The sequence below is a fragment of the Podarcis liolepis genome, assembly GCF_965112155.1.
Source record: "Podarcis liolepis genome assembly, chromosome: 4".
Taxonomy (NCBI): Eukaryota; Metazoa; Chordata; class Lepidosauria; order Squamata; family Lacertidae; genus Podarcis; species Podarcis liolepis.
Genome location: NC_139558.1, coordinates 101,008,131 through 101,031,036, shown reverse-complemented (window position 1 = coordinate 101,031,036; position 22,906 = coordinate 101,008,131). Strand labels below are relative to the sequence as shown.

Here is a 22,906-nt window from a genome sequence, read left to right as displayed (position 1 = left end):
CACCGAAAGCAAGCGCCAATCGCACGCCCAATTGCCGCAGCAGCCAGTGGAACTTCCCACACCCACCAATCACATGCAAAAACGCCGCTGACAACCTCCTGCTCGCGGCAGCCACCAATTGCCCGTCCCACCTCTCCACTATCCGTATATAAGACGACCCCCAATTTTTAGCATAATGCTCCCGGCCTCTTGAGTGAGATGAGCGCACAACCCTAGAGTCTGTCAAGAGTGGCCCGTACGGGCAGGGGTACCTTTACCTTTTATACACAGAAAAATATGGTAAATATGCAATGTGAAACGATTTCAAGTCCAATATAGATGCAGCTTGAGTTGGAATAAAGGGCAGTAGTTTTAAACTGGGGTGAGGGAGGTGCGGAGGCAATTGCCCCAAGAGAACAGTGGGGTGAATTGCTGTGAGCTGTAAAATGGGGTCACATCTGCTTATCTGCTTGCTTTGAAGTCTTAACTTTTGGTTTAGCGAGTTGGGGGAGGGCAGGCTTCTCCAGCTGCCAGCCTGTTGAGTGGTGGGGAAGAGGCCTCTAGGCCAGGGGTGGTTAATTTTTTGGTGTCTCCCAAAAATTTGACACATCACTTGGGAGGATAGGTGAACTACGGTAATACCTGTGTACTGGAAGAAGCAAAGATCACCAGTGTCGAAGCAACGATTCTTCAACATCAACTTCGTTGGACTGGTCCTGTTGTGCAGATGCCTGATGATCATCTTCCAAAGCAACTACTCTATTCTGAACTTAAAAATGGAAAGCGTAATTCTGGTGGTCAATGAAAGATGTTTAAAGACTCTCTCAAGGCAAATCTAAAAAAATGTAGTATAAACACTGACAATTGGGAAACACTGGCCTGCGAGCGCTCCAGTTGGAGAACAGCCTTTGCCAAAGGTGCCATGGGCTTTGAAGACACTCAAACTCAGGACGCAAGGGAGAAACGTGCTAAGAGGAAGGCACACTTGGCAAATCCACACCGTGATCAACTCCCGCCCGGAAACCTAGGTCCCCACTGTGGAAAGACGTGTGGGTCCAGAACTGGCCTCCCCAGTCACTTACGGACTCATTGTTAAAACCGTGTTCATGGAAGACAATCTTACTCGGCTACAAGTGATTGCCAAAGAAGAAGAAGAAATGGGGCTGTTACTGCCAGCTACCTGAGCTTGCTTTTCCTATAAATAAGCCTCACTGGCAAAGCCATGCCGCTCCAGTGGCCGTCCTGAAGCGCAGTGGCAAGGAATCCTGCATGTAAATCTCTTGATACACCTTTATAATAAAGCATTCGAATTAGAACAGAATTCAGAGAGAATTGTCGAGTTGGAAGGGACCCAGTAGAACCCCCTGTCTCTTGCAGGGATCGAACCTGCAACCTTGGCGTTATCAGCGCCACCCTCTAACCAACTGAGCTACTCTGGAGTTTTGTGCATCTTGTTTTGGCATCCCTGCAACTGGGTCCTTCGAAGCATCAGTCAAGCCTTTGCCCTGGTCTGCCTTTGGACCTGCAGATCAGAACAGGAGGGTGTGGTGGACCCTCAGCATATACTGTACTAAGGATGTCACCTTAAGCCCTAATCCATTGTAAAGATGCTTAGAATCATGGACTTAGAAGGGACCCCTGGGGTCATCTAGACCAACCCCCTGCAATGCAGGAATAAGTACTTCTTATGCGACCATGAGTCTCCTTGACTGAAGTCTTTGAGACTTATAAGCATGCATGAGATCTGCTTGGCGTACGCCCAGGACCTCACTTAGCCTTCCTGGGACAAACAGTTTTATGGCTGCTAATAAACTGCACAGATCATGACGAGGACTTAGCAGCAGGCGGACTGCCTTGTCAGATCAGGCCATCGTGCACCTGAGTCTGTCCATGATTTGCTGGCAAAGCAAGATTCCTGGGAGATAGGAGACTTTGCTCTGTCGGTTGTGCTCAGAATCAGGTATTCAGAGATAACCTTTATCTGGTTACGGAGAAGGCAGTTAAGAGTGTTATAAGAATTCTAAGGTCTCAAATATAGAATAAATGTTCATAAATGTACAAGGCAAACACATACATAAATGTATAAACCACGTGTCTGAAATAGTACAGGAGAGCAGTCCTGAAGCCATTTTGACTCTCCCAAATTGACCTCAATATATTTCTCTGCAAGGAGGAAAGGAAATGGGGAAAGCTTTCCAATTGTCTTTGGACTGTAGGAACTTACAAGTCCCTGCAAATACAGTTCCGAAAGTATCTGTTAAGTTGAGCAAACTTTCAATACAGTATGTGTAAGAGATTCAGAAACTAAAGTACTGTATTTTTCGCACTATAAGACGCACCAGACCACAAGACGCACCTAGTTTTTGGAGGAGGAAAACAAGAAAAAAAATATTCTGAATCTCAGAAGCCAGAGCAGCAAGAGGGATCGCTGCGCAGTGAAAGCAGAAATCCCTCTTGCTGTTCTGGCTTCTGGGATAGCTGCGCAGCCTGCATTCGCTCCATAAGACACATTTCCCCTTACTTTTTAGGAGGGAAAAAGTGAGTCTTATAGAGCAAAAATACGGTATCTACCATCTCAAAGGAATGGCCAAGCTACCCAGATAATGCAATCAAGCAAGGCATTATTAGGGATGTGGGTGGTGCTGTGGGTTAAACCACAGAGCCTAGGACTTGCCGATCGGAAGGTCAGCAGTTCGAATCCCCACGACAGGGTGAGCTCCTGTTGCTCGGTCCCAGCTCATGCCAACTTAGCAGTTCGAAAGCACATCAAAGTGCAAGTAGATAAATAGGTACCGCTCTGGCGGGAAGGTAAACGGTATTTCCATGCGCTGCTCTGGGTGGGCAATTTCAAAAGTCTCTATCGGGGCTTGCGCACCATTGTTCTGGATCTCTCCTACCTCCTTGCAAGGAGGGGAGGGAACTTTGTTGCAACAGAAAAATAAAGATTTTGCCTCCATCCATTCATCTCTGACCAATCATGGACTTAGGGGACCCAGTCTCTTGGGGAGCTGGGCAGCAAAAGCCAAACCCCCCATTTTTTCCTATAACAAGAACATTACAGAAAGAAGTGGAAGAAATATCCCTCAGAATAAGAGCTGAGTTTGTTGGCAACATACCCCATGTCCCAAACACATAGAATTGTGTTGTAGAGATGTCCACCCCCCCCCAAACAAAATTCTGCTTTTCAGACCAGATAAGCAAAGTTTGCATTTGAATTTGAACAGCCCTTCTGGCTGCTTGTAGTAGGCGACTGATTCTTTACTGTTTAGAACTCAGGATGGGACTTTCTGAGTTCAAAGCATGATCTCCGCTGCTGCTGCTGAGCTCTGGGAAGATTTTACATAACAGAGGTTAGAACTTTGGACTTTGGAGACAAATAGTGAGTTCTACGGTAATTCCAGGAAGGAGTGGATTGCTTGTTGCAGAAGCGGATGCTTTCTATTAAGGTCCTAAAAAGCAGGTGCCATCGACAGCAGCTGATTTTATCATTTTGCAATTTTGAATAAATTTGTGCTCCTGCGAGTGATTCTTCCAAACCATAGAAATAAGCCTTGCCAAGGAAGCTGTTTCATCGGATCGACTCAGGCAGTTTGCTTGCTCGTCAATGAATAGGGCAGAGAGGAGAGGAACTCTGCGCATGCTTTTGGGTTGCTGTTTTTTAAGCTGCTACTTCACACCTCCTATCTGGACCCTAGGAATGACCGGTCCAGAAGGGGCTGAAGAGCACCTAGGTAAATGCATTTATTTAATGATATTACAGCAGGCAGGCAGGCAGGCGAGTTGCAGACGGAGTGAAGCAAGCTGGCCACCCTGACCAGGCAAGGGTTGATTTGTAGGGGGTGTGGAAGTCCAACAGGGGAAGTATGAATCTGGCCCATTCCCTGCTCACTATTATCAATGACAATTATTCCTTGCATTTATATTCAACCTTTTTCTGGCTCTCCTCCTCCTTATTTTATGCCCCCAACAACAGCAAGCCCGCAAGGTGGGTTAGGCTGAGAGGCGGTGACTGGCACCTAAGGTCACCCTGTGAGAGCCCGGTGAGGAATTCAAACTCTTCTCTCCTCCAGGTCCCAGTCTGACACTAGCCCAGTGGTGGCCAAACTTGGCCCTCCAGCTCTTTTGGGACTACAACTCCCATCATCCACAGCTAACAGGACCAGTGGTCAGGGATGGTGGGAACTGTAGTCCCAAAACAGCTGGAGGGCCAGGTTTGGCCACCACTGCTCTAACCACTGCACCGCACTGCCTCTGCCTCTTTCATGCAAACTTTTGTTCTTGTTTTTCCCTTATTAAACATTTTGGTTTTGAGGCTGAAAGTAGCCACATGCAAGCAGCTCTAGCAGGCGAAACAATCAGCTTTCAGTTTCTCCCCAGCTGCCTCTTTCCATCCCAAATCCAGCATTTTCAAACACATTAAATACTCCTCCCTTGCTACCGAATCTGGTTTTATTGACCATAAAATTAAACAGGGTTCAGCTTGAAGTAAGAATTGCATTTTTTAAATCAACCAATTAAATTGTTTCATTGCTTGGTCGATCAACCAATCAAATAACTTGCCCCTCCTTTCCCCACCCTCCTTAACAGCTGCATGAATAAGCGCCTGATTAAACACGCCCCCCGCAGACGCTACAGGGCTCCACTGCGCAGGCGCGGAGGAATCCTCCTAGGAGGGGCGGGGTCAGGAGCCTTTCCAGCCGCCGGGGACGAAGAGGCTCCACCCACGCGCCTGCGCACTGGGCACGTGGAAAACCTAGAGTTAGAAAAAAGTGAAGAGGGGAAAACACTTCCGGTGAAAGATGTTGAGTGAAACAAACAAGACCCGAAACACCCGCCGCCGCCGCAGAGCGCTTCCGGGGCATGGCAGATGCGCTTCCGGGGGCATGGGGGAGTCGAACCGGGGCCGGCTTCTCCCTCAGCAGCGAAGTGGGAGGTGAGAAGGGAAAGGGGGGCAGGAGAGAAGGAAATGCACCGGGGGGGGACCGGGGGCACCGCGGGCTCAATGACCCGGATGCTGGAGGTCATGACCTTTGGCTTTCAGGGGAGCCCATTTAACACCCCCGGGCAGTGCCTAAAATAGGTGCGGGGGGGTGTGTCTCACTCTGTGACCCCCCAAAGGCCCCGCCAAGTATTCCTGGGCCTGAGAGAAAAGGGGGGGGGGAGAATCCTGACCCCATAGAGGGAGGGAGAGAAGGCGGTGCCCCCAGCTCCGTCCCTTGCTTAATATTATATTATAATTGTAATGATTATTTGTTTCTCATCTTGTAATATAATAATCAGCAGAGACATCACCTTGCCGACAAAGGTCCGTCTAGTTAAAGCCATGGTTTTCCTAGTAGTGATATATGGAAGTGAGAGCTGGACCATAAAGAAGGCTGATCGCCAAAGAAGTGATGCTTTTGAATTCTGGTGCTGGAGGAGACTCTTGAGAGTCCCATGGACTGCAAGAAGATCAAACCTCTCCATTCTGAAGGAAATCAGCCCTGAGTGCTCACTGGAAGGACAGATCGTGAAACGACTAAACAACAACAACAATAAAACAACAACAATAATAATTTATTATTTATACCCCGCCCATCTGGCTGGGCTTCCCCAGCCACTCTTGTGCTGTGAACCGCCCTGGAAAACTTTCACCATGTGATAAACTGCTTGCCTTATTAGTCCTATATTTATCATTCAGGATGCAATTAAGTGCAGTTCCACTCAGTTCCCTTGTTGCCTTTGTTGTTGTTGTTTAGTCGTGTCCAGCTCTTCGTGACCCCCTGGACCAGAGCACGCCAGGCACTCCTGTCTTCCACTGCCTCCCGCAGTTTGGTCAAACTCATGCTGGTAGCTTCAAGAACACTGTCCAACCATCTCGTCCTCTGTTGTCCCCTTCTCCTTGTGCCCTCCATCTTTCCCAACATCAGGGTCTTTTCCAGGAAGTCTTCTCTTCTCATGAGGTGGCCAAAGTATTGGAGCCTCAGCTTCACTTGTGAGCACTCAGGGCTGATTTCCTTCAGAATGGATCGGTTTGATCTTCTTGCAGTGTTCCGTTGTGCCGGAAGCGGTTTAGTCATGCTGGCCACATGACCCAGAAAGCTGTCTCTGAACAAACGCCGGCTCCCTTGGCCTGAAAACGAGATGAGTGCCCCACCCCATAGTCACCTTTGACTGGACATAACTATCCAGGGGTCCTTTACCTTGGTCCTCTGAGATGCCTGCGATACATCCAATCCCAAAGAATGCAAAACGAACCAATGTTGCTTCATTTACATGTGTTAGCATCAAGTACTTGTTTTTCTAGCACTAGGAGGTTGAAGTGTGTTTGCTGAAGACCATGTGTTGGGTTCTGCCTGTGCCTGGAATCCCTTGGTACAATGTGGCGATGGTTTGGGTTGCATGGGCTGTGTGGCCAATGAGTGAAGGATCGTTTCTTAAGGGCACAGGATCAGACCTGCCCCTGCCCTTTATAGTCCCATAGCTGACTATACAGTCATACCTTGGGTTGAAGTAGCTTTGGGTTCAGTGTTTTTGGGTTGCGCTCCACAGCGACCTGGAAGTAACGGAACACATTACTTCCAGGTTTCGCTGCTCGCGCATGTGCAGACGCTCAAAATGATGTCACGTGCATTCGGGTACCACTGTAGTGCTTTTCCAACCATTTTTCTTCTCCCAATCCCTCAGGAAGTCATGTCCACGCTCTTTCCTTCCCTCTTCCCACGAGTCACTGAGGCGCTGTGGTTTAACCTGGACCGGCCATGTGTGGATGAGAATGAGCTTCAGCAGCAAGAACAGCAGCATCAGGCCTGGGTGAGCCATGCAAGGAGGAGAGGGGTCTTTGGGAATAAAGAAGAGGAAGGCGCAGGGCTGTTGGATGGAGCCAGCCAAACATGAGGAAGAACTTTCTGACAGTAAGAGCTGTTCAAAAGTGGTGGCCTCTCCTTCATTGGAGGTTTAAAACAGAGGCTGGCCGGCCACCTGCCGGGGATTCTTGAGCTGTGATTGGTTGGACTAGATGACTCTGGTGGTCCTTTAAACGCTATGCTTCTGTGTAGTGAACAGGAAAAAGAAAGAGCTTTGTCCTGAGGGCAGTCTCATACTTTGTCCGTTGGAAAGCGTGTCCTTTCCCCCGCTTTCCCCTCCAATTCACCTGCCTTCATTTTGAACCTTCCTTCTGGATGTTCTTGATAGTTTCTCTGAATTAATTTAACATTTTCTCCCTTTGTCACAGCTGCAGAGCATCGCTGAGAAAGATAACAACTTGGTCCCAATTGGGAAGCCTGCCTCCGAGGTAACAACCTTGTCAGCCCTTGGGATACACTGGAGTGGGGCGGGGGCGTTCTGCAGCTAGATTGGGAGGGTTTGTTCAAGGAGCTATGGATCTGGGCAGGTTATGGGCTGCCATTAGTATTATTATCACCACCACCACATACTTAGATAATGATGTCACACCAGAGGAAAGGGCCTTGTTGCCCTGGGATTGCCTCCACCTCCGTCACTTATCTTAGATGTGCCTAATGCCTTCACTCCATCTCTTGGGTCCTTTCCTCTCATGGTTCCTCTCACTTGGACCATTTACATCAGGATCTCACAATTGCCATCCCCATATCATCCCTCCTCTGCAAGCCTAAACCCTCTGGTTCCTATTGAGCCATTCCCTGGTTGCTCTTAAAAGTGGAATGGTTCCTGCTCTGCTGGTTGCTGTTATAACCATCTTCTGCAGAGTGCACAGAAAAACAGGCACCTATATCTTGCAGGGAGGGGTGGCAAAAGCACAAGGCCTTCTAGGCTTAATGAGGATGTGAGAAATTCTAGGCTTACCCTTTAGGAGCTACATAAGAGCAGAGAAATCCTGGACTCCTTTTAAGAAGATTGTGACGTGTGTAAGAAAGGGAAAGGAACTGAGACGGGTGTTTCATATCATTTAGAAGGAGAGCTTGCAGGATTGAGAGGAACTTCCTGCGTTTTAAAGCTGCAATCCGCCTTGAGGATAGCAGGGGCTGCAGATAAATTGTAATATTGTCTTGAGGGCTTACATGGTAAGCCACATGGTTGAATTTATTTGAAATATTGTTATATCACCTTTAACGGTAACAGCCGTATCAAGGCAGTTTGCAAAACATAATAATAATAATAATAATAATAATAATAATAATAATAATAATAATAATAATTTTTAAAAATAATTTTATTTATACTCCGCCCTTCCAAGTTCAGAAAACCGGGCTCAGGGCGGTTAACAACAAATTTAAAACACTTAATTGATGCAACAAAAAACAGCGTAAAATACAGTATAAAATGTGAATAACAATAAATTCAGAATTCAAAAATCAATTTAGGGGGGAAATCCATCCAATAAATATTAGGTGATCACCAGGGCTAGCTGGTTAAATTAGTCCTATTTGGGCCAGCGAGGAGACCAGGGGAGAATTAGCTGTGGGATCCTAGAGTGAGTGATCTTCATAAAAGCAGAGGGGGAGGGAAGAACAGGGAAATAAAAGATCAGGCTGAATTCAAATTAAAGGCCAGGCGGAATAGCTCTGTCTTACAGGCCCGATGGAAGTAGGTTAAATCCTGCAGGGCCCTGGTCTCATGGGACAGAGCATTCCACCAGGTCGGAGCCATCACTGAGAAGGCCCTGGCCCTGGTGGAGGATAGTCTGCCTTCCTTAGGGCCCTGGACCTCTAAACTGTGATTATTCGTGGACCTTAAGGTCCTCTGTGGGGCAGACCAGGAGAGGAAGTCCCATAAATACGAAGGCCCTAAGCCACAAACATAAAGCAGAGCAGCCAGTTAAGTCAGCTGTTGACCAGGGGCTGGAACAGGAAAGATCCCACATTTTGGACAAGGGCTCTGTGGCGCACAGGAGCCGGAAAGAGAGGCTGGCAGGAAAGTGACGGCTGCGCCTTTGCTTTGCCTTAGCAGACTTATGACGAGGAGGAAGAAGAGGATGATGAAGATGACGAGGACAGCGAGGAAGACTCCGAAGATGACGAGGACATGCAAGACATGGACGAGATGAACGACTACAACGAGTCTCCGGATGATGGGGAGATCAATGAGGTTGGTAGGGGGCGCCTCATGGGTCTTGGCTTCCTCGTTCCCACGTCTAGATCTGGGAAGAATTCTGTGGGATTCACTGGGCCGCCCTTGTAGCCAGACAGCGGACCTTGAGGGAGGCAGCATATGAATGTTGATTTAACTGAAAAGACACCAGCATTTGTACGTACTTGTGTTGTCCGGTGTACACCATTGCTGTCTGCCCTACATGCTCCAAAAGTGGCTGCCTCCAGGTAACTATATAATTGCAATGGGATAGAACTTCAGCCTCAGCAACTGACTATGGCAACTGACTTCTATTAATCTGAAATAGCTGTTCTGCCTTATGCTGTCTACAGCATAAAAGGAATATACATTTGGGTGTCTGGTCTGCACAAGCATTGTAGCTTCTTGGGCTTCTTTGCAATGCTCAGTTTCTCAATGCAAGAGGTACAATGTGTTGCCTAGAAGTCATTTCTTCTGACCTGGAAGTCCTGCTCCAACTCTCTATTTTTAATGGCTGGTTGCTGTTACTTAGTGATGGGTAAGCATTTTGCACATGTTTAATTTGACCTCAAACTATTCCTTAGCTTTTCTGATTTAGTATCCTTGTCGCAACAGTGCCTGAGATTGTAGTTGCTGATGTGGGAAGGTGTGGGAATGCAGATCTGCCAAGTATCTGTTAAATCTTTCTAGTGGAAACACAGGACTACTCATTTTTTTATGGAGACGATGTTATTGGGTTGTTGTTTTTATTTTGATTATTTTGTGGTTTTTATGTTGAGCTTTTCTGTGAACCACCCTGAGACCTCCGGGTATAGGGTGGAATATAAATTCAAATAATAATAATAATAATAATAATAATATAATAATACAAGGAGGGCCTCAGCAGAGGTGCAGTGCTGAAGGAGCTGAGCAGCTCAGAGGGCCTGGGCACATAGCTCACATCCTCACAAGAGGCTATCCATTTGCAGTGGCATCCCTTTCAGCTTGGCCTCTTAGCAATTCATCGTTTTGTGTCTCTCCCCAGGTGGATATGGAAGGGGCTGAGCAAGATCAGGACCAGTGGATGATCTAGATTCCCAAAAGAACTCAATCCAGCCTTTGGATGTGTATCTGTCCTCCGTGGAGCAGGAAAGGAGGGGAATGTCTCCCCAAGCCGGGCCGTTTGCAAAGCAGGCTGGTGTGTGTGTGATCCAGGCCTGCCCTGAATCCTGGCTGGGAAGTGGGACCCGTTCCTGCCCCCATCCCTGCCGCAGAAGTGCTGCCCCGCTGGGCTCGTTCGTTGTCGTTCTGCTGAAGTATTTGAGGCAGCTAAAAACTCCAGAGAGGAAAGGAGTTGAGGTTCAGCGCTTGACTTTGGCAGCAAAGGCAGCCAGTCTTTTGTTTGCGTTTGGGGTGTGTGTGTGTGTGTCAGTTTTCTGCTCTCGGCAGAAACAGTTTTGTCAATAAACCTTTTTCTTTTGTTATCTGGCCTATGTTTTTTCTTCTCCGCCCTGGCATGTGGTTTGAGGCTCCATCACAGTGGTGGTGGTGGTGGGTAAATGCCTGCACACCCAGTGGCGGAAGAAGCCACTTGGGCGCCTGGGGCAGCACGCCCAGGGTCACAGCGAGCAGCCCATAGGGGTGGGGCACACCATGGGGCCTCCGGAGTCTGCCTGCCTCCTCCCACTCAGCCACCCTGCAGCGGGCAGACTGTTTGGGCAGTGTGGAGCTTGCACACACCCGAGCCGCTGTGTCTCTCCCAGGAAAGACGCATGGCTTGGGCACACTGCAGGCCCCGCAGTGAGTGCCGCCTGGCATTTTGTCACTCCTCTCATTGGTGACACCCAGGGTGGTCTGCACCCATCGTACCCCCCTTCCTCCACCCCTGTGCACACCTCTGAGAAAAGAACGTAAGAACCAAAGACTCTTAGAATCGTAGAATTGGAAGGGACCACGAGGATCATTCTAGTCCAACTCCTGCAATGCGGGGTTTTTTTGTCAAACATGGGGTTCAAACCCATCACCCTGAGATTAAAAGTCTCATGCTCTACTGACTGAGCTATCTGAGAAGAGCCTGCTGGGCTAGACCAATGGGGGTCTTATTCTCATAGTGGCTCTCCAGATGCCTGTGGTAACCCCCCATGCAGAGCATCTCCCTGTGTTTTTTCAGCAAGTGGTGTTCAGAAGCATTGATGCCTCCGACCACAGAGGGCAGAGCGTAGCCAATTCCTGCTCTTTAAACAATGCCTGCAGGCTGTAGCGGAGGCAGAAATTCAGTTTGGAACAGAACTGGTGTGCGAAATAACAGGCAAGCTCGACAGCGCAAACAATGCAGGGAATTTGTTGTGCCAGTAATATTTTTAGAGGCAATAGTGAAAAAGTGTATTGCCTGAGAAGTGTGATCCAATTTGCTTGGAGGTTAAACGGGGCGGGGTGGGGGGAGGTTACTATAGAGAGGGAAGGTGCCCAAATTGTGAGAATTCCTCCCTGATGATATTTATCTTGGACCTAGCATTGCTTTTTTGGCACCAGGCTAAATCTGGCCTGTTCTCTAACAACTTGAAATAATGTCTGAGCCCCTGTTTAATCGTCCTCTGTTGTTTGGTGTTTTAATGGCCTGGTTTCACAGATTTCGCCTGCCCTGCTGTTTTTATAGTAGTTTTTAAACAAAAGTTTGTTATTGTAAGCTGCTTTGGTGACATCGGTGATTGCAGAGCAGAAATCTGATTAAATTAATCAGTACAAGGAATTTGTGATGGTTTTTCTCTTGGTCTTCAGTCAGTCAGGGTGTTGTAGAATTTGCTGTGGTTCTGAGATGAGCCCATTTGGTTACTGACCTTTGAGCAAAGCCCATCTAAACCCTGGCCATCTAGGAGAGGTGCTATTTGCTAACTCCTTCCTTTAATTGTGAAGCCCCATCCATTTGCCCCTGGTATTTTGTTCAGACTGAAAAAAAGACAGTTGGAGTCAGGGCAGATCATTTTATTCTCTGCAATCATTCAAGTTAGATTTCTAAATATAATTCACAGTGTTTCCCTCTTGCCTTCTTTTTGAACCGCCTTGAACTAGACTGAGGTCTGTTAATCAGTTCCAATCGAGAAATCTCGGGGCTTTTTTTGTTTGCTGGCAGAGAAGATTTCAAACTGACAGTTGATCATTGCAACATCCAAATAGCTCACTTGCCTCAATTCTAGCATCTGGCAAGGCCTGCCATGAGGAACTCAGTACTCGCCCCAAAACGGGAAATTTGCATGAGGAGAAAGTCATTTTGCTTTCGTTATATTGGTGCCATTTCCATGGCTGTTTGCAAGGGTGTGCAAACCAGGACAGGATCTTCCTTTGCTCTCCCTCCCTGCAAGGAAGGAGACCACCCCATCTCTTTACAGCCGCATCTCAGGCTCTTGAGGAAGGAGCTGTCTAGGCCCCCATTGGCGATGTTAAAAGAATTTTAAGGTCTCCAATATAGAATAAATATTCATAAATGCACACATATCTAAATATATGAACCATGTGTCTGAAATAGTACAGGAGAGCAATCCTGGGGTCATTTTGGCTCTCCCAATGGCCTCAAATATTCCTCTACAGTAGGGAGGCAAATGGGAGAAGCCTTCCCTTTGTCCTTTCGCTTGCAAATCCTGTCTTAAAGGTGTATTTATGTATGACTAGGGTGAGCCTGTGACCAGATTCAAGAACTAAAGTATTAACCATCACAAAAGAATGGTCGATCTGCCCAGGTAATGTAATCAGTGACCATTATCAGGTATCCTGGCAGGCAGGATTTCTGCTGTAGACCGCCTCTTTCTGTGATGTATGTATGATTTTTGTTGGGGGGTGGGTCTTGGGCGACTGGGTGGGCAATTTCAAAACTCTATATAAGGCCTTGCACACCATTGTTCAGGGTTCTCTCTCCTGTGTGTGGTGAGAGGGGACCTGTTGCAACCGTTCCTTGAAGGTCGGGCTTATTAGCCGCTTTACTTCTGTTAACGGAGAAATCTGAGGGCTCCCTTGGACAAAAAACAAGGACACCAGGCAGGAATAGCAGAGCAAAACAGCAGCCAGTAGGCTTGGTCTTTATTGAAGACTGTTGTGACAGGACTCCCGCAAGGTGGAACAAGATGGAAGCCCCAAACAAAAGAAGACCCCAACTTTTATTAGCTACTAATCCCCCATTCCACACTCCTAAGACTACATCATAACTACATCATGACTACATCATTGACACATCACAAAGAGGAGGGGTTCAGGGAGGAGTTGTGGTAACCTGAGTGTCCTGTCACCTGTCCAGTTCCTCCTTTCCCCCTCCCCATGATTACATTCCTGGGGACAAAGAGGAGTTCACTGTTTCCTGCCCCCAGAGGGAAGGACTGGTCACTGTCCTTTGTTTCAGTCCATACTGAATCCACTTCAGTGTATTCAGGTCCTTTGTGAGTGTAATGATCTTCTGTCTAGGACCATCAAGGTTGGCATGCCAACTGGGTAGAGCTTGCTTGGGGGATTATGGCTGCCTTGTGTCAAGTCTCCCCCCTTTGATAGTCCTTCTTTCAGGGTGTAAAATAAAACTGGAACGGTACAGATCCGATGTACAGCTGATTTTCTATGAATTTATAACAGAAGCGTCACATGTGTCATGTGTGAGTGTGTGTGTGTGTGTGTGTGTCGTGTTTGTACAAACTGAATGATTGGGGGGGGGGGTTCCTGCAACACTTCTCAATATTCTCTGGTTGGCCTCTGTTATTTCCTCCTACCGATAGGGGAGCCACTTAAGGACTCTATACGGGCTCTGGAATACCCCATAAGGGAAACGGAGCAGTTTTTCCTATAACTCTGGCATCTCCCATCACTGCAGACCCGTCCAGGTGAGCTGGGCCATGCCGTCAGGAATGGCCCGGAAGTACTGCAGGCTGGTCCTGTGAATCCTCCACTTATACTTGCCGCAGGCCTTGACGTACTGCATGAAATGAGGCGCTCCGGGGAAGATGATGTTGTCAGCCACGATGGTGGCCCCTTCCAGGAGGAGGTCGTGGGCCTCCAACAGCTGCAGGTCTCTCAGGTAGCAGCGTTTCCAGTGGTCCATGAAGATGAAGTCCACGTGGCTCAGCCCGTATTTCTCCTTCAGCTGGGGGATGACTTCCTGCGAGGGTCCCCGGATGAGCTCCACCTGCACGAGAGAAGCGGTTGAAAGAGAGTCAGAGGCATTTCTGTTAAGTATTGTTGGCAGGGACACCCCAAATGCTTTCAGAGCATAGCTGTCAAGCGTCCCTTATTTGGCGGGACAGTCCCTTATCCCAGCGCCATGTCCCGCTGCTGTCCCTTATTGATGATGTCCCTTAAATAAGCTACTGAAGGTAATGGGGCCCTTTCTATGTCTAGCTGTCCTTTGTCAACAACAAATTGCTGCTGTTTTTTTGTGTTGAATATATGCTATCTGGTAATTTATGGACCTAATAGGTATCTAAAGTCATTTGCACACAACAAAATATGTATTTTATCGAAATAATTGTTGATCCCTTATTTTGGCTGCTGATCCCTTATTTTCGAGGCTGCTGGTCCCTTATTTTCAAATCTGTAAGTTGACAGCTATGGTTTAGAGAGGTGTTTTTATATGCAACGGCCGCAGCTCGGACTTTGGTGGCAAAGGGGTGGAAGGAAAAAGAAGTCCTGACAACAACGGATTGGCACAACAGGCTACAAGAATTTGCTGAAATGGCACAGTTGACAAATAGCCTGAGAGGCAACTCAAAACAAAAATTTATGGAAAAGTGGGATAGGTATATGTTCAAAAATACAGTAAAGGTTCACTATCTATGCTAGCATTCGATTGACTTTGGAGAGAGACTGAGCTGAGAAATAAGACCAAGGGTACATCTTGACATAGGAATGTATTAAATAAAATGTAAAGAAATATACAACATTATGAGTACATTCATTTGTAAAGAAAAGGAATATACAATGGGATAGACATGGGAATGTGAATCTTTTCTTCTGATGGCTCCAGTTTGCCCTGCTTGATTGTGTCTCAGGCCAGGGCTAGCTAGCCCTGGAGGTTTTGCTGTTAGGGGTGTTACGAGAATTTTAAAGTCTCAAATATAGAATAAATATTCATAAGTGCACACATATCTAAATATATGAACCATGTGTCTGAAATAGGGCGGGAGAGCAATCCTGAAGCCATTTTGACTCTCCCACTGACCTCAAAAATTCCTCTGCAGTAAGGGAGGCAATTGGGGAAAGCCTTCCCTTTGTCCTTTCGCTTGCAAATCCCGTCTTAAGGGTGTACTTGTGTATGAATAGGGTGAGCCTATGACCTGGGACTCAGGAACTAAAGTATTTATGTTTAGGGAAGCTTTTAATGTTTAATAGGTCATTGTATTTTAGTGTTCTGTTGGAAGCCGCCCAGAGTGGCTGGGGAAACCCAGCCAGATGGGCGAGGTATAAATTATTATTATTATTATTATTATTATTATTATTATTATTATTATTATTATATTTACCATCACAAAAGAATGGCCAGGCTGCCCAGGTAAAGCAATCAGTGACCATTATCAGGTATCCTGGCAGACAGCCTCCTGTGATGTGTTTCTGCTGTAGACCTGCCTCCTCCTGCAATGTATGTATGATATTTTGGGGGGTGGTCTTGGGCTACAGGGGAGGCAATTTCAAAAGTCTATACAGTCATACCTCGGATTGAAGTCGCTTCAGGTTAAGCCTTTTTGGGTTGCGCTCCGTGGTGACCCGGAAGTAACGGAGCGCGTTACTTCCAGGTTTTGCTGCTTGCAGATGTGCAGACGCTCAAAATGACGTCACGCGCATGCGCGGAAGCGGCGAATCGCGACCCACACATGCGACGAAGTGGGTTGCGTTCGCTTCAGGATCCAAACGGGGCTCTGGAACGGATCCCGTTTGCATCCAGAAGTACCACTGTATAAGGGTTTGTGCCCCATTGTTCTGGGTTCTCTCCTCCCTCCTGCATGCGGTGAGTAGGGACCTGTTCCAACAGTTTAATAAAGATCAGGCTCACTAGTCGCTTTGCTTCTCAATATACTCTGGTTGGCCTCTGTTACAGTGGTGCCCCGCAAGACGAATGCCTCGCAAGACAAAAAACCCGCTAGACGAAAGGGTTTTCCGTTTTTCGATGCGCTTCGCAAGACGAATTTCCCTATGGGCTTGCTTCGCAAGACGAAAACGTCTTGCAAGTCTTGCGATTTTTTTCGCTCCCCCCCCCTTTTTCTAAGCCACTAAGCCGCTAATACCCTTTTAGCCACTAAGCCGCTAAGCCTTTAATAGCCGCTAAACCGCTAATAGTGCTAAGCCGCTAATAGGGTTGCTTCGCAAGACGAAAAAACCGCTAGACGAAGAGACTCGCGGAACGGATTATTTTCGTCTTGCGAGGCACCACTGTATTTCCTCCTACTGATAGGCAACCTGCTTAAGGACTCTATATGGGCTCTGGAATACCCCAGAAGAGAAAAGGAGCAGTTTTTCTTATAACAGGGGCAAAACAGAAATTGCCATGTCCTCCTCTGCCTGCCTGCCTGCCACGCGGCTGCAGTTACATGCCTGGCCCTGGCAGCGGGTGCACAACAGACACGCGGCAGAGAGGCGAGGAAGCGCGAACAAGCAAAGGGGGTGAATCTGCCGCGTTCCCCAGCTCTCCAGAGCCTGCCACCCTAAGGCAACCGCCTCACTTTGCCTCTAGCTCTGCCCCCCGTCCCCCGGCAGCTTGGCAAGGGCAGCTGTGGAAGCCCAAGCCACTCACGGTGTCGTCGTCGAAGCCAGCGAGGCGGATGACCTTCTCGGCCACGGCCGCTTTGCGGTCGTCCATCTCCACGGTGTACAGCCGGGCGCCCAGTGGCAACAGCTGCGCGATGAGGATGGTGGCGTATCCGCAATAGGTGCCCAGCTCCAGGACTCGGAGGGGGGCCTTCTCGTAGATCAGCCGTTCCAGGATCTTGGCTAGAAGGCATCAAATCAAGGTTGCGTTTGGGGTGAGGAAGGGTGGAGGGTGCCGAGCAGCCAGCCACCTCTTCCCAATTTATTCCATGCGGTTATTCTAAGGCAGCGTTCTCCAAGACGGTGCCCTCCACGGGGCTGGCCAGGACTGTTGGGAGCCAGAGTATGAAATCTCAGGAGGGCACCGTCTTGGGGAAGGCTGTGAAACCCAAAAGCCCACCAGGGTGAGAATATTACTAGCAAAGAATTGGAAGAAACAAGATTTACCAACTATAGAAGAATGGCAGACAAAGATGATGGACTACAGTGGTGCCCCGCAAGACGAAATTAATTCGTTCAGCAATTTTTGTCGTCTAGCGAATTTTTCGTCTTGCGAATCACGAAATCCCATAGGAATGCATTGAAAATCAATTAATGCGTTCCTATGGTAAAAAAAAGTCCAAACAAAGCCAAATTTGGTACAATAACAGTTTATTAACTGCTCTTTAAAGTCACACATACTGTAAAGAGCAGTTCAAAAATTTAAGGGAAAATAAATTAACTTTATAAACAAAACATGTCTTTGTTTTTAGACAAAGAAAAAAAAGTCGCGAGACGTTTTCGTCTTGCGAAGCAAGCCCATAGGGAAATTCGTCTTGCGAGGCAAATCGAAAACGGAAAAACCTTTCGTCTAGCGAGTTTTTTGTCTTGCGAGGCATTCGTCTTGCGAGGTACCACTGTATATGGAACTTGCCAAATTGACCAGGAGACTCCCGAGACCAGAGAGACGAGACGGTGGAAGAAGACTGGAAGAAGTTTAAAGAATATTTGAAACAATATGTTAATATTTAAATCTTAGAATAGCTTTGGAAGTGGATATAGGCTGTAGGGTTAGAAGTAGAAGATAGTGTTTTTTAAAATAGTACTATTTGTAAGTGATAAAATGTGAAGATTTTTAAGGTAAAAGTAAGTGTGATTAAAAAATGGTTAAAAATTATGATATATGAAACGGCTAAAGATGAGGTAAAATGAAAATCAGATGGGGGGACTTGGGATAAGCTCACCTGACATTGTTTAGAAAAAATAAGAGTAAGGCAAGAATTTGTTTGTATTGTTTGTATTTCTGTTTGTATTGTTTATTTGTGTTATAAAATGGATTTTAAAAAATGGGGGGGGGGGGAGCCCACCAGGGCCTTACGAATAGCTGCTGCCTTCGCAGTCCGAGGGCTAAAGTCTCGTGCTGCTTGTACAGCTGTAGAAGCTATTTGGGACCTGCTAATTTTGGCTGGCCGGACTTAGGGAGCTCAGTCTCCTGCCTGGATCAAGGCAGAAATGTGATCCTCTGGCTCCAAGCCCAAGGCTTTAGTGCTGTGGTTCCTCCGTGCCAGAGGTAAAGACTCTCTGCCTGTGCTCAGAAGCAATCTCTCCTCTTAGCTGGCTGGAGCGTGGTGCTGATAACGCCCAGGTTGCAGGTTCAATCCCCGCAAGGGGGGGCCGGACTACGTGATCCTCAGGGTCCCTTCCAATTCTAAGGAATGTGCTGTGGCGCCGAAACCCAGTTGGCAGGCAGCTTCAGTGTGCCAGCAGCCAATGCAACAGGGCACATCACTATTTACAGCTGCGCTGTTGGCTCCTCGACCAGAAACTGGCACAAAGCAACCAAAAGTCTATTAACATGATTCTTTGCTTGTGTTGGCTTGTGGGGTGGGCCCTCTGGGAGGGGTTGGGAATCGCTTCCGCCGTGAATCTTGGTTCACTGAAATGCTTTGAAACTTCATCCTTTGAAAACCAACCAATTCCTGGTGAGTTTGAAAGCTGCAATAAATTGTGAGGGAACACCTGGGACCAGATGCCACCGGCTCTTACGACTCTCTTTTACAATCGTATACTGAGTGTCTTGCAGCATAAGGGGGAAATATAACGTAATAGTAATTATAATGCAAATAACATGCGCATGCTATAAGCCCTAAAAACAGCCCAGGTGCATCAGGGCTAAAAGATGTTTCAAAGTGAATAACTAAAAGAGATGGTCAGCTTAGAAGCTCATTGTAACCAGGTTGTTTTCAATAACTGGTACATAGGTGCCTGGCTCGAATGCTGTAAATCAGGCATGCCCAAAGTCTGTTTCAGGGGCGTAATCCGGCCCGCCAGTCGATTGAATCTGGCCCCTGTGGCAGTTTATTATTGGTCTCAACTAGGGCCAGGGCCTTTTCAGTACTGGCCCCGACTTGGTGGAACGCTCTGGGGTCACAAGAGACCAGGGCCCTGCAGGACTTGACATCTTTCCACAGGGCCTGCAGGACAGAGCTGTTCCTCCTGGCCTTTGGACTCAGTCTGACCCTTATGTTTCCCTCCCCTTATGGTTTTGATCTATGGGCTACTTTTAAAATGAGGCTGCATTTTAACCTGTATTTTAAATTGGGGTCCCCCCCCCGTTATGTTTTTCTTGTAATTTACTGGTGTTAGCTGCCCTGAGCCCTGGGGTAAAATCCTAAAAAAAACCTCAACAACTTCAATCCTAAAAGAAGCTCAACAACTTCTATTCTAAAAAAAGTTCAGCAATTTTGGTTGGCCCTCACGGCCCTTCACTTCATCAAATCTGGCCCTCTTTGAAAAAGTTTGGACATCACTGCTGTAAATGGCAGGGGTTGGACTAGATGACGCTTAGGACCCCTTTCCAGCTCTACAATTCTGTGGTTCTACATTCCTTAATGGTTGCCGCGGTCTCTCTAGTCTTTGGCACAGCCTTCTAGCAGAGGCGGTCTGGAGCACTTTAAATAGGCAGAAAGAAAGAGGGATCGTGTGACCTGGCCTTATCTATTTGCGATTTGTGCTTCTAGCCTGCCCTTCACCAAATACTTCCAGGGCAGGTTACTGATTACCACGATTGACATTAGTACAACATATGCCCAAAATTCTAGACTAAAACCACAAAAAACGGCCACAGCTATGAATAAAAAACTCTGATTCGGGATCAGCAGTTTTGCTGCCTGCTTTAGAAGTTTGATTGCTTCCCCTATGATCTGCTTCTCTTCTAAATGTGTAGATACTGGCCTGAATATAAGCCTCACTTTCCCCCCCAAATTTTGACCGTGAAAAGTTATGGTGCGGCTTAAATTTGCGACCTTACAAAAATGGGCTTTTATGGTATCGCTGCTGAAACAGACATACGGTAAAACGAAACTGGTGTGAGTGCCTGTGGAATTTTAAGGGAGCGGCTTATATTCTGGTATTGTCTTTTTTTCTGTGCCCCCCCCCCTTTGAATTTTAAAGGTGCGACTTATATTCAGATGCGGCTTATATTTGGGCCAATACAATACGTCTAATACAACAACATCTTGGAGGGGCAACAGGAAGTTTAAAAACTACAGAATTCTCTCCCCCAGGAGGCAGTGAGGGCCAGCAGCCTGGATGGCTTGAAAAGAAGATTCGACAAATTCACGGAGGAGACATGGTGGTTTTCTTTCTCTGCTGTTGTGCCTCTGAAGGGACCCCAGGATCATCGATTATAACCCCCTGCAATGATCTAGCACGGCTCTCCTTATGTCAGGCATGTGCAAAGTCCGTTTCGCGGGGTCTAATCCGGCCCTCTGGTTGATTTAACCCGGGGTAAAATTGTAAAAAAGCTCAACAATTTCAATCCTAAAAAAAGCTTGGGCCGGCCCTCACGCATGTTCACTTCATCAAATCTGGCCTTCTTTTTAAAAAGTTTGGGCACCCCTGCTTATGTCCTTACCAGTGTGCGCTCTCCCTCTCATTACATTTAGACCTAAGAAGAGCCCTGTGATGGCCTGGGAGTCTGATTCAGAGGCTGAACCGGAGGAATCCCAGCCTGCACAGGAGTCCCCGCCTCCAGGGCCAGCTGAGCTGGGGCAGGGCCTTGAATCTGAAGGGCCCGCACCTGTGCCGGATCCTCAGGAGCAGACACCAGATGAATCCACTCTGGCTCTGGAGGTGATTGAGGACCCATTGCCTGCAGATGCCCCTCTTCCAGCCCTGTCAGGTGAAGGTGAAGCTGCCCCTGGGTCCAGTAACCCTCCAACCTCTCCTGAGCTGCAGAGGCTCAGGGCAGAGAGGCGGAGGGAACAGGAGGAGTGCTCACCTTAAGGCCAGGAGAGGTGGGTCACCTGTGGGCTGGGACCGCCCCGGCCTCAGAGTACAACGTATGCCCAAAATTTTATCTAGACTAAAACCACAAAAAACGGCCACAGCCAGTCCCAGGTGGCGGGAGCCCAGTCCCAGGTGGCGGGAGCAAGGACGTTGGAAATCTGTTTCTGCCAGCACCCAGACCTGTTTTTCCCGAGTTCCCGACCACTCCCGGCTTCTTGCTTTGGACCCCGCTTCGCCCTTGGTGGACAGTCTCCAGACCCTCGGCCCAGGACCGGACTTTGGCCACGCCTCACAGTAACCCCCCCCCCCGGACCAGCACAAGCCCATTCCCTGAAACTCCCCGCCACTTGATTAAGTCAAGGGGCCAAGGCAATCACATCGTGTCTCAGGCCTTCAACATGGGGTAGGTTGTTCAAAAAGAAACAGAGGCAAATTAAAAACAGACGGCTTCCTCACTGCATTCCCATCCCATCCAACATATCTCTGGTGAAAATAGGGACGTCCTATTCCATCCCCTCCAACATTTCTCTCATGAAAATCAGGACGTCCTATTCCATCCCCTCTGACAGTTCTCCAATAAAATCAAGGAGATCCTATTCCATTTCTCCAATGAAAACAGGGACATCCTATTCCATCCCATCCAACATTTCTCCCATGGAAACAGGGACATTCATACATCCCCATCGCACACCTTTCTGGGGTCCCAGGTTGCTGAGATACTCGCAGTGGTAGCTCCAGTGGTCGAAGGTCTCCAAGATGTGCTGGGGGTCTCCCGGGATGGTGTGGGTCAAGACGTACTGGAAGGCCCTCTCTTCCTTGGGGATGCCCGTCAGGTAGTCTCGCACCCGCCGCACCAGCACCGCCCGGTAAAAGAGGCAGAAGTAGTGCCGGTAGCGGATGAGCAGCGTCACCACGAAAGGGATGAACGCCAGCGCAATAGCCGGGGAGACCATGGCGGTGTGTCGAGAACCCGTCCGCCGTCCTCAGACCTGTGGGAGACACGAGTGGGGCAGGGAAGGCCTGGGTGACACCCCCAAACTCTGGATCAGCCTGCAGTCTCATGTTTACTTCCCTGGGAGCAAACCTCATGGATCTTGATGGGACTTACTTCTGAGTAGACATGAATAGACACCGTTAGTCCCTTTTATATGTCTTGGGCCCAGGCTATCTGAAGGAGTGTTTTATCCCAAACGAATCTGCCCAGGATCTGAGATCTTTGGGGGAATCCCTTTTCTCTGTCTCACCACCCTCTTGGAGAACTTTGGTGGGGATGCAGGAGAAGACCTTCTTGGAGAAGAAGAAGAAGAAGAAGAAGAAGAAGAAGAAGAAGAAGAAGAAGAGGAGGAGTTTGGATTTGATATCCCGCCTTTCACTCCCTTTAAGGAGTCTCAAAGCAGCTAACATTCTCCTTTCCCTTCCTCCCCCACAACAAACACTCTGTGAGGTGAGTGGGGCTGAGAGACTTCAGAGAAGTGTGACTAGCCCAAGGTCACCCAGCAGCTGCAGGTGGAGGAGCAGGGAAGCAAACCCAGTTCACCAGATTACAAGACTACCGCTCTTAACCACTACACCACACTGGTGGTGGCTTTCAAACCAAGATGTGCTCTTCTAAGCCCACATCCCCAGCCTGTTCACATTCCTGTCTACTCTGGCTTGGTCACGTTCACAGAATGGAAGATGCAGGGTCCCCAAGGATGTTCTCTAGGGGGAGCTGGCTTCAGGTGCCAAGCCAGTTGGCAGACTAACTCTGCACTACGAAGATGTCTGCAAACATGATATGAAGGCTGGCAGCACCAACTCAGCCCTGTGGGAATCCCTTGCGGACGACCGCAGTGGCCAGAGACAGGCAGTCAGGTTGTGCATCTATAGCAGGGACCAGAGG

At 48.1% G+C, this 22,906-nt stretch overlaps 2 protein-coding genes across 3 annotated transcripts; one reads left to right on the top strand and one right to left on the bottom strand.

Moving 5' to 3' along the window:
- Window positions 1-4,776: 4,776 nt before the first annotated feature.
- On the top strand, window positions 4,777-10,469 carry ANAPC15 (anaphase promoting complex subunit 15). 2 transcript variants are annotated; one of them, XM_083500076.1, is made up of 5 exons: window positions 4,777-4,912; window positions 6,646-6,771; window positions 7,193-7,252; window positions 8,884-9,024; window positions 10,031-10,469. In XM_083500076.1, the coding sequence occupies exons 1-5, from the start codon at window positions 4,847-4,849 to the stop codon at window positions 10,076-10,078; spliced, it is 441 nt and encodes a 146-aa protein (XP_083356202.1). In that variant the 5' UTR covers window positions 4,777-4,846; the 3' UTR covers window positions 10,079-10,469. The 2 variants fall into 2 exon arrangements, with proteins under 2 accessions (XP_083356202.1, XP_083356203.1); XM_083500077.1 differs by having other exon boundaries at window positions 4,778-4,912; window positions 8,887-9,024.
- A 2,653-nt stretch (window positions 10,470-13,122) lies between these two features.
- Window positions 13,123-21,977, bottom strand: LOC310705335 (transmembrane O-methyltransferase homolog; the record flags this gene model as incomplete). The annotated part of the gene is made up of 3 exons (XM_083500001.1): window positions 13,123-14,143; window positions 16,742-16,938; window positions 21,716-21,977. The coding sequence occupies 3 exons, from the start codon at window positions 21,975-21,977 to the stop codon at window positions 13,823-13,825; spliced, it is 780 nt and encodes a 259-aa protein (XP_083356127.1). The 3' UTR covers window positions 13,123-13,822.
- Window positions 21,978-22,906: the final 929 nt, after the last annotated feature.